Raw genomic sequence first — 9,963 nt, forward strand, 5'->3', positions numbered from 1 at the left:
GAATGTTTACTTACTACCTTGTGTCCTGGGCTGCTAGGATGGACTCCACCCTCTGACCCTGAACTAGGTTCATCAAGCCCAAATCATGAGACCAGAGTCAGCTGTAGTGTGAGAAGCTGTAGTTTATTTATATCAGAGGGAAGGTCTGTAGAGGTGTGTGGAGAGGGGGATGTAGTGCAGAGAGGGAGAGAAGGATGTGTGATGCTACCAGTTATCATAAGTTCCAGGGAAATTATACAGCAACATGGAGTAGTGTTTGAAATCATGGGTATATAGATTTTTGTCATTAGATTAGGGGTGGCAGGGCAAACCAATGTGATTTTCTTCATCCAAGACTAGCCAAATGATTTCATTCTAACAACAAGAATTTGATTCTTATACTAAGTAATTTAGAAGATAAATGAATTGACTCAATCATCATGATTTATTATTTTTATCTGACTTTATATCATTTTTTAACTATTTGATTAGAACAAGCCTAGTATAACTAGACACAACTGTCTTGTCTTCGTATTACCAGGTGGTGAATTTCAAGATAACCACATCACATGGTCTGGGAATGTAACATCCAACACCTGAAAACGGTAAACCTAAGTCAGTGTATGTTCTGACATATATATTTCTATATGTCTACGCGCTAGTAAGGATTGATAGAGGCTCTATGTAGTCCTGAATCAGTACTCACCCACATCAGGTTTTATTATGGTGCCGTTATCGAGCTGTGAGAGAAGCTCCCAGTAAGTGCGCTGGGTTGTGTTTCCTGCCACTCCGTTCACGCTCACGAGGAACGGGCCATAATTCGGATCCTCCACTACAGTGAAACTGTGCAGACAATTCTATGCCTTTCAGTACTGCTAAAACTCTTTTACAGATCACTTGTACTGTAGTCAAAAATTCATGTCTTTATTTTATGGCTCATATAATTTGCATTCTTATTATGTGCATATTATTTGACCTGAATTTTAAAGTACATACTTAAATGTTTTGGTATTTTGCAGATTCCTCATAGCTCCAAGCAGAATGCCTCTCATCGCGATTGTAGTGGTGTACGTCACATTATGTTTGATAAGGGAGTTGAATACAATTAACTTAATTCGATCTTTCATGAGATCTGCAAAAATGTATCGATCAATGTCAATGTAATGACAATTACTGAATGTATAACTGAAACATTAATATTATTGTAACTTCCAAGTAACAAACATGGTAGGCAGGGAAAGTTTAAAAGAGGGTCAGTTATACTAATGGTCCAAAAAGAGAGAGAGAGTTGTTAGCCTAATTTGATATGAAATGTGTCCACACTCACATGTAGGGTGATCCACTGGAGACAGTAGATATGCCAGTGGTGACAGGGCTAGAAGCAGCAGGACTCGGTGGACCATCTTGGGTTTGAGCTGAGGAGCTGTGTGGGTTCTGCTCTTAGTGAGAAGGGTTATATGTTTCACTAGTTTCACAAGATTACACACTTAACTTCCCCTTGTGGGCAGTCATGGTCTGGTTAGAGAACCGGTCTTGTGACCGGAGGGTCATGGGTTTGATTCCCAGGCCTGAGGCCATGACTGAGGTGCCCTTGAGCAAAGCACCAAACCCCAACTGCTCCCCGGGCACCGGGCTAGGGCTGCCCACCACGTGTGCACCACAGCCCCCTAGTAATCACTAGTGTGTGTGTGTGTGTGTGTGTGTGTGTGTGTGTGCACCAAAGCCCCCTAGTAATCACTAGTGTGCGTGTCTGTGTGCACCACAGCCCCCTAGTAATCACTAGTGTGTGTGTGTGTGTGTGTGTGTGTGTGTGTGTGTGTGTGCGCACCACAGCCCCCTAGTAATCACTAGTGTGTGTGTGGACAATGTGGTGGACAAATTTTGATTGAAGTGAAAATCACAATTGACCAAAATGGTGGCACATTTACATTTAATGTATCTGTTATCTGACTGACCAAACCAGAATTACAAATACGTTTGTCCCTTTGATTAAAAGACAAGACATACAGTATTTGTGTTTACATTCATGGCATTTCTGCATCTGGCAGTTGCTCTTATCCAGCATCTACATGCACACGCGCGCACACACACACACACACACACACACACACACACACACACACACACACACACACACACACACACACACACACACACACACACACACACACACACACACACAAATAGATAGATCTCCAGACTTCTTCTTCTTTCGGCTATTACCGTTTAGGGGTCGCCACAACAGATCAAACTCCTAACCACTTCTGCCACTGCTCTCTTTGCCTTACGATACATCTCCTTGTACCTGTCTACTTTCTTCATCTCGCAGAACACCACCACCATTACCCAGTACCTGCCTCACCTCATCCCTGAATTTTACACCACAGTCCTCATCCTTTAACTTCCACCACCTGATCTTATGTTCCGCTCTCACTCTCTTCCTCTTCTTCACCTCCAAAACCATCCTACATATCACCATCCTATGCTGTTTAGCTACACTCTCCCCTGGTAACACCTTGCAATCACTAACCTATTTCAGGTTTTGTCTCCTAGAGGATATAGTCGACCTGTGTGCATCTTCCCCCACTCTTATGTTAATCTGTACTCTTCTTTTATCTTAATGTAAGTGTTAACTACAGCCATCTTTATCCTTTTAGCAAAATCTACCACCATTTGTCCTTCCGTATTCCTTACATTAACACCATATCTACCCAACACCTCCTCATCACCACTGTTCCCTCCACCAACATGTCCATTTAAATCTGCTCCAATAACCACTCTCTCTTCTTTAGGAACCTGCAAAACAACTTCATCTAACTCTCTCCAGAATTCTTCTTTCTCCTCCACATCACAACCTACCTGAGGAGCATAAGCACTGATGACATTCATCATCACCCCATCAATCTCTAACTTTACACAGATCACCCTGTCACTTACTCTCTTTACCTCCACTACACTCTTACTAAACTCATCCTTCAGGATTACCCCTACTCCATTTCTCTTCCTGTCTACACCATGATAGAAGAGTTTGAAGCCACCTATATATATATATATATATATATATATATATATATATATATATATATATATATATATATATATATATATATATATATATATGAGAAATATATATAGGTCAATTTCTCCTGATTGGGTATGGCGTTCATTCGTCCTGTTTCCTGGTCTCTAAACTGCTCTGCGTGAAATGCAGCTGTTTATTCACTGAAGTATTTACTGTTTATTTCCTCAGACATAACGACACACTATCATGAGATCAGCAGCCTCTAGACATCAGAGACTATCAAGTTTTTTCCAGAATGAGAAACCCCTGTCTTAGCTACATCACATTGGCGCCCAGTTAGATTTCATATCGATTATAAAACACTTCTAATGACCTACAAAGCACTAAATTGTCTTGCCCAACAGTACCTCAGTGATCTCCTGATGCACTATGACCCACCACGGCTGCTTAGATCAAAAGGTGCAGACTCTCTTAATACCTGAATAAGGAAAGCTAACACGGGGAGAGTCCTGTCCTAAATAACTTCCACACTATGGAATAACCTCCCTGTCAATGTCAATGCACCTTTTCCACATACAAGCATAAACCTGATGAAGCCATTTTCTGATGCAAATAAAGCCACTGTGTGTTCCTCTGGTAGTATTTTCATTAATTTAATTTAGTTTGTTGGGCAGTCAGAGACACGAGGGCTGTTCTTCTTCTTGGAATGTTTCCATCTAGAGCAAAAGTAGGACTTAATTTTCATTCTTTCCTATTAGAACACAGAGCGTTGTTGGCTACAAGCAATATATCACCCTGAATATAGGTCAGCCTGAAACAGCATGACAACAGCTTGTTCAAAGTGGCCCATATCTGAATGTACCTCACATTAATACGCCGCAGTAACCATATTTCTATGAATGTTGGTTGCTTAGCAACTTACATGAGTACTTGCTCTGTATGCACACATCTGGGAAGACGTTTCAACATGCAAGATAAATACATCCAGATACATACAGCCAAATTAATACATCCAGATAAATACATCCAGACAAATACAGCCAGATTAATACAGCCAAATTAATACAGCCATATTAATACAGCCAAATTAATACAGCCATATAAATACAATCACTGGCTTGTATTTTTGTGTATTGGCACCCCCCCCCCCCCCCCCCCATGCATCAGTGGAATAGGGGGATTTTATTTGAAAGACATTTGAATGAAAATGTGAAATAAGATTAACTTCTTGAAAGAAGTGAAGTAAACAGACATCTCCTATGGAGCACAGGGAACACAGTTTCCAGACACAGTGCACTGATTCCCTCCTTCTGTGTGCTTAGCTTGGACATCAGAAATGCTTGTGTTTGGTAGTCTGCTCCATTCTAAGAATCGTAAGATGGATTCGTATCTACCTGGGATGAATAACAACAATGTGTAGTGCCGATCTGAATGGCGTCACTTCTCTGATTGATTTCTCTTCCTTTCTGGGTCACTCCTGAGTGGGAGGTGTGACATCTCCATCTTCACCGTCACCTCCACATAGTTGTGATATTTTACTGCAGTGCTCTCATTTCAGATCTGAATTGTTTGTATGTCTCCTTGCGTCCTGCTTCTGTCTCACTGCTGTATCTCCACGGTGACAGGATGGTGATGTGCAGAGTGTTGAGAAACACTCCCTATCTGACAGGAACCCTCAGCTGCTCTCTGGAAGGACTGGGATCTTCTCAAGTAAAACTGGGATCTTCTCAAGTAAAACTGGGATCTTCTCAGGTAAAACTGGGATCTTCTCAGGTAAAACTGGGATCTTCTCAGGTAAAACTGGGATCTTCTCAAGTAAAACTGGGATTTTCTCAGGTAAAACTGGGATCTTCTCAGGTAAAACTGGGATCTTCTCAGGTAAAACTGGGATCTTCTCAGGTAAAACTGGGATCTTCTCAAGTAAAACTGGGATCTTCTCAAGTAAAACTGGGATCTTCTCAGGTAAAACTGGGATCTTCTCAGGTAAAACTGGGATCTTCTCAGGTAAAACAAGCATTGTGTTCTTTATCAGCTGTCAACAAAATTCACAAACAATGCCGCAACTTATACTGAATCTTATTGCTGTGTCAGCAATGCATTACAATTTATAAAATGATTTTTAAGAAAATTGTACAGTAGTGTTCTGTTTAAATATATGTCATTATGTTATGCTAGACTTATAAACCACTCTGAATTCAGATATTTGTAGGTTCATTGTAATGTGATTTAATCTGTCTGAAGTCTGATTTCAGAGGTTGATTTGTTTGCTGTGTGATATGGTGTTCATTGTAAGGTCCCTCTTTCCCTACTGAGTTCATGGTATTGTTTGCGATTGCGCCTGCCAGTTCCGCCCAAACCAACATTTGTCACCGGAGGTTGAGAAGTCTCAGACATCCGTAATTATATCAGGCTGTATGCTACTGGAGTGACTGAACCTCCTGACTGTCAGAACGGAAGGAATCCATCACTCTCCTGAGATCTGGTTCACCACCACTTCTGTCTTGCATTTATCACACCTTCCATACACAGCGAAAATTATAGTGCATATAAAATATTAAATAAATATAATTAATTTAAATAGAACAAGTTATCAATAGAATGTGCCAAAAATGTATTCCTCTAAATGTGTTCAGGTATTCCTCTAAAATGCTTAATAGATTTTTTGTATTTTTCCTTAACAATAGCTGGGGTTGATTTTTTTTCTGCTTTTGTGTTACTGCAATACATTACTTGGACTACAAAGAAATATAATCCCAGAATGCATCGATGTTTAGGAGATTATTCTGATGTAATTAAGAAAATTAAGAAAATTCTCTTGAAAGTAAATAGTGGGGAGAAGTATATGGAAAGCAGAGGACCACAGACAGACAGACAGACAGACAGACGTTTGACATAGTTTGAAAGAATAAATAAAATTTATTTTAAACATAATTTATCATAAAATCTTTTGCTTTTATTTAATCAAGACAAATCCAGGTGGATTGCACAATCATGACATTTTCTTTTTACCAAGTGGTGAATTTCAGGATAACCACATCGTTTGGATTTGGAACAAAACATCCAACACCTGAAAAAGGTCACACAGATCACGTATGTTCACATGTAACACGCATCTTCACGTATGTTCACATGTAACACGCATCTTCACATATGTTCACATGTAACACGCATCTTCACGTATGTTCACATGTAACACGCATCTTCACATATGTTCAGATGTAACACGCATCTTCACATATGTTCACATGTAACACGCATCTTCACATATGTTCACATGTAACGCATCTTCACATATGTTCACATGTAACACGCATCTTCACATATGTTCACATGTAACACGCATCTTCACATATGTTCATCTCCAGTTAGTAGTGTTGGGAATGTCACTTTTACAGTAAAATGTATTCACTTTGATTTCAGTTAAATCACATTTAAATAGCGTTACTCCTGAATCATTACTGAATCAGTACTCACCTGCATCAGCCCTTATTGTGGTGCCATTCTGGAGCTGGGCTAAGATCTCCCAGTATGTGTGCTCCTCAGCGTTCCCTGCTACGTCGTTAACACTCTCCAGAAACAGGCCGTAGTTACGATCGATCTTTACTTTGAAACTGTGCAGATAATCCAGTGCTTTTCAGATCCAGCACACTGACTTTTCTGACACGTGCACTACTGACATCTCAAACATGTCTCGTGCCTCAGTGGATTTGAATGTTCAAAATGGTCTACTTGAAAATATAAAAGGAATAAATAAAATATTCAAAATGGTCTACTTATTTTGAGTCTACAGAAGTGACACTGATGCAGTGATTTGTTTATTGTACAGTGTGAATGTTGATGCAGTAACTTACGTGAGTTCTTTGTTGTTTTGCAATGTCCACAGAGCGCCAAGCAAAACCCCTTTGTATGCAATATCAGTGGAGTAGGTCAGATTCTTTTGGTTGGTAATGGAGTTTTGAATAACTACCTTGATTGGATAGGGCCCCTCAATATCTGCAAGTGTTAAATATTACAGCATTACTGTAAAGTCAATCAGTATTTATTTCTAGCTAGAGATGAAAAAAGCAATTCATAAGATCTGCATATACAATTTCCAGGTAGATAAAATGATAAAATGATAAAATGCAGTACCATTAAATGAGTTTGATACGTATACGAGACAAGTGTACAAGACATTTGATATGTGTACAAGACATTTGAAACCTGTAATGATGTGTGTAATTACTACATAGAGTTTATACAACTGTCATTTATAGCAGCTGCACATTAATTCTGATTCACTTGCTGTTATTCATGGCAGTGACCCAGGAAGCTTTAGTCATGGAGCATGAGTGCGTCCTCACCTGAGGTGACGTCCCTGGACGTCCCACATGACGTCAGCATGTGTCCAAGCGCCAGCAGGGACAAAACAACCATGGCTTTGAGAAACATCTCCACGCTGCAGACTGGAGCTCTGTGTGTTCTCCTCAGGGAGAGAAGCCCTTATATTCTCCACCGCGGTCACGTGATCACACCGCTTCAGTCTGTCCGCTTACCTATTCTGCTTATCAGGTGACCCAATCGGAGTCGCAAAGGAAAGTCTTTGGACAGACGCAGCCCCGTCGACAGGAGGGGACAACCGGGTCTGTTGTCCCGGGCCCCAGGGCCAGGGGGGCCCATCAAAGAGCCCAGCAATTTATTTTTTATTTAAAGTCTATAATTTTTAAATAATCTTGAAATCTTTCATTAATATAAAATTCTGTACTCAAAATAAACTCAATAGCTAAAATATATATGTTTTTTTTTTACCTATCTGCATATTTTCCATTAAGTGCATACACCCCCGCATCCCACTGAAAATGGTTTGATCCAGCACCGACCGTAACCGGCTGGTACCCGCACAACAGCGGGAAATACAGTGGTGGATAGTTAAAGTAAATACAGAAATCTGGAGCGCAGAAAAGAAAGGAAAACATTTACCTGACGAATTTTAATGTTGCATTGTGTTCCAGGTTTGAAAAGTGCTGGAATTTAGGCTAAAGTACTTGAAAATGCTTGAAATTGTAACTACTTCGTTTCACAACAAATAGCTGTCTGACTGAACAGTTCTCGTGAAGACGTTAAGATTGGGCGTTTTGAAAATAAACAACCATTAAATAATGTGATAAAAAGCGAATTATTTCGAGTATATGTATAAATATTTAACTTTATTAAGTTTAACGTGCTGGAAATTATTGAAATGGACCTTTAAAGTGAAGTACAAGTGATTTAATTCCACATTATAAAGGTGTATGAACCCTGCAAACATGACTTTGTTCATTGCGCTGAAGCACGTCGCGCGCGAAGTTACAAAAGTCAAGAGGTGCACGACCTCGCGAATGGACAGCGCGCGAGGCCCTCGCACACGGGCGGTGCCACTGCGATTACGTCATTTTCGCGCGAACCCTCGCGCCGCTCGCGACGCGTCAAATATAAACCAGTCAGCTGTCAGAAACAGCTTTGATGTGTGGCTATATTATATACTATATGACCTAACAGAAGGATTGTCAAATGACGAAATTCAAATGACGTGCGCCGGGGGAAGGGGGGGGGCACATTAAACTTTCTTGTCCCGGGCCCTAGCAAGACTGTCAACGGGCCTGGACAGACGTCCTTCATCAGCTGTGCAAGCAAAGCACCTCAAAGTGTGTGAAGCAGTGTGCTTGCACAGGTGACAAAAGACCTTTGTCCCAAAACGTCCTGTTCCTCTGGTAACCTTGTGAATGTGAAAAATCCACTTTCATTTAGTCAACCTCTACATGTACACTGCAACAACTCCCTCAGAACTAACGCCTGGCAGCCCATCCTCCCCCAGCTGGTCTCTGTGTCCTGTCCCATGTGTCCTGAGTGTCCTGAATGTCCTGTCTAGTAGCTGCTGTTCCCAGGACTGCTCTCTTCTGGATGGAGATCATGGGTGTTGTTCCTGGGATCTGCAGGAACCAGTTTGGAGGACACAGCCTCTCGTGCCTCTAATGACCACAGGAAAAATAAATATTAAACTATGATATTGTAGTCCCATATCTTTATTCTGGGAGTAAAACAATGCATTTCTGGGGAAATCATTAGCCATGTTATCAACCTTATCTTACATAACTGCTGCTCATGTTTGTATAAATTGAAATAATGTGAATGTTGCCTTGAGATTTACATTTCAGATGTGAATTTCCTTAATGTGGGACTAATAAAACATTATCAGATCTATTAAATCTCTACCACAAGCTTGTTCACAAGCTATTGCTTGGGATGACACACTTATAGAAGGATAGCATTATTGACCTCTCATTGTACTTTAGAAATCCATCACAAGAATTGTGGAAGAATGATTATAATATAATACTATATTAAGCACTTTCATTTAACATGAATTACATACAATATATTTGATGTTTGTGTAGAGGAAGCCATTGGTATGCCTCATGATTTGTGTATAGTCACCATGACACAAATACTAACTACGTACAGTCTCAAGACAGCCAGCTGGGTTCAGGGCAGTAGATAAATTAGTATTCAAAATCACAAACTTGTTCAATGTAAGAACAATCATGTCCATAAAGACAGCGGGAATGAGAGGCACCAGGTTACAGTGTGACAATGTCCAAGGTCAAAGGTACATACGGTAGCTCAATAGAAGCATAACTACACACAACACTGACCCAGGAGGGTCCCTTATACTCACAGGTAGAGCAGGTCACCACTGCTGGACCATTGATAGGTCGTCTGGCTGGTTGGGGGTGTGGCTGATGACTGATGACAAGTTTCACTTTACTCGCATTTGACATTAGAAGAATACAGTACACCAAGTAATGACAAGGGAAGTAGTTAGTCCACCAGGGGGCACTGTACTACTACTCTGCTGGTGGGTGTTGAAGTTCCAAACCACATATTTCATATCTACAAACGTTTTGGTCCTGTTCTCTCTCCATTTCTCCCTGCTTTCCAAAACT

General features: G+C 40.6%; 1 protein-coding gene and 1 long non-coding RNA gene across 3 annotated transcripts; both read right to left on the reverse strand.

Moving 5' to 3' along the window:
• Nucleotides 1–104: 104 nt before the first annotated feature.
• Nucleotides 105–1,462, reverse strand: LOC143477911 (uncharacterized). Its single transcript, XR_013121661.1, has 4 exons — nucleotides 1,307–1,462; nucleotides 976–1,111; nucleotides 686–822; nucleotides 105–575 (listed from the first exon to the last, which is right to left on the reverse strand). It is a non-coding gene; the product is annotated as an uncharacterized LOC143477911 (long non-coding RNA).
• Nucleotides 1,463–5,951: 4,489 nt separating this feature from the next.
• Nucleotides 5,952–7,639, reverse strand: LOC143477177 (cobalamin binding intrinsic factor-like). 2 transcript variants are annotated; one of them, XR_013121496.1, is made up of 4 exons: nucleotides 7,345–7,639; nucleotides 6,853–6,994; nucleotides 6,476–6,729; nucleotides 5,952–6,068 (listed from the first exon to the last, which is right to left on the reverse strand). XR_013121496.1 is itself a non-coding variant. In XM_076975694.1 (4 exons), the coding sequence occupies exons 1-4, from the start codon at nucleotides 7,430–7,432 to the stop codon at nucleotides 6,007–6,009; spliced, it is 429 nt and encodes a 142-aa protein (XP_076831809.1). In that variant the 5' UTR covers nucleotides 7,433–7,639; the 3' UTR covers nucleotides 5,952–6,006. The 2 variants fall into 2 exon arrangements, 1 of the variants encoding a protein (XP_076831809.1); XM_076975694.1 differs by having other exon boundaries at nucleotides 6,476–6,612.
• Nucleotides 7,640–9,963: the final 2,324 nt, after the last annotated feature.

The sequence above is a fragment of the Brachyhypopomus gauderio genome, chromosome 16 (assembly GCF_052324685.1).
Source record: "Brachyhypopomus gauderio isolate BG-103 chromosome 16, BGAUD_0.2, whole genome shotgun sequence".
Lineage (NCBI taxonomy): Eukaryota > Metazoa > Chordata > Actinopteri > Gymnotiformes > Hypopomidae > Brachyhypopomus > Brachyhypopomus gauderio.

Coding starts and splice junctions, on each gene's coding strand:
- LOC143477177 (XM_076975694.1), bottom strand. CDS start 7,432: ATGTTTCTCAAAGCCATGGTTGTTTTGTCCCTGCTGGCGCTTGGACAC. Junction 6,613..6,852: donor CAAAACAACAAAGAACTCAC/GTAAGTTACTGC, acceptor TTATCTGCACAG/TTTCAAAGTAAAGATCGATC. Junction 6,069..6,475: donor CACAATAAGGGCTGATGCAG/GTGAGTACTGAT, acceptor GACCTTTTTCAG/GTGTTGGATGTTTTGTTCCA.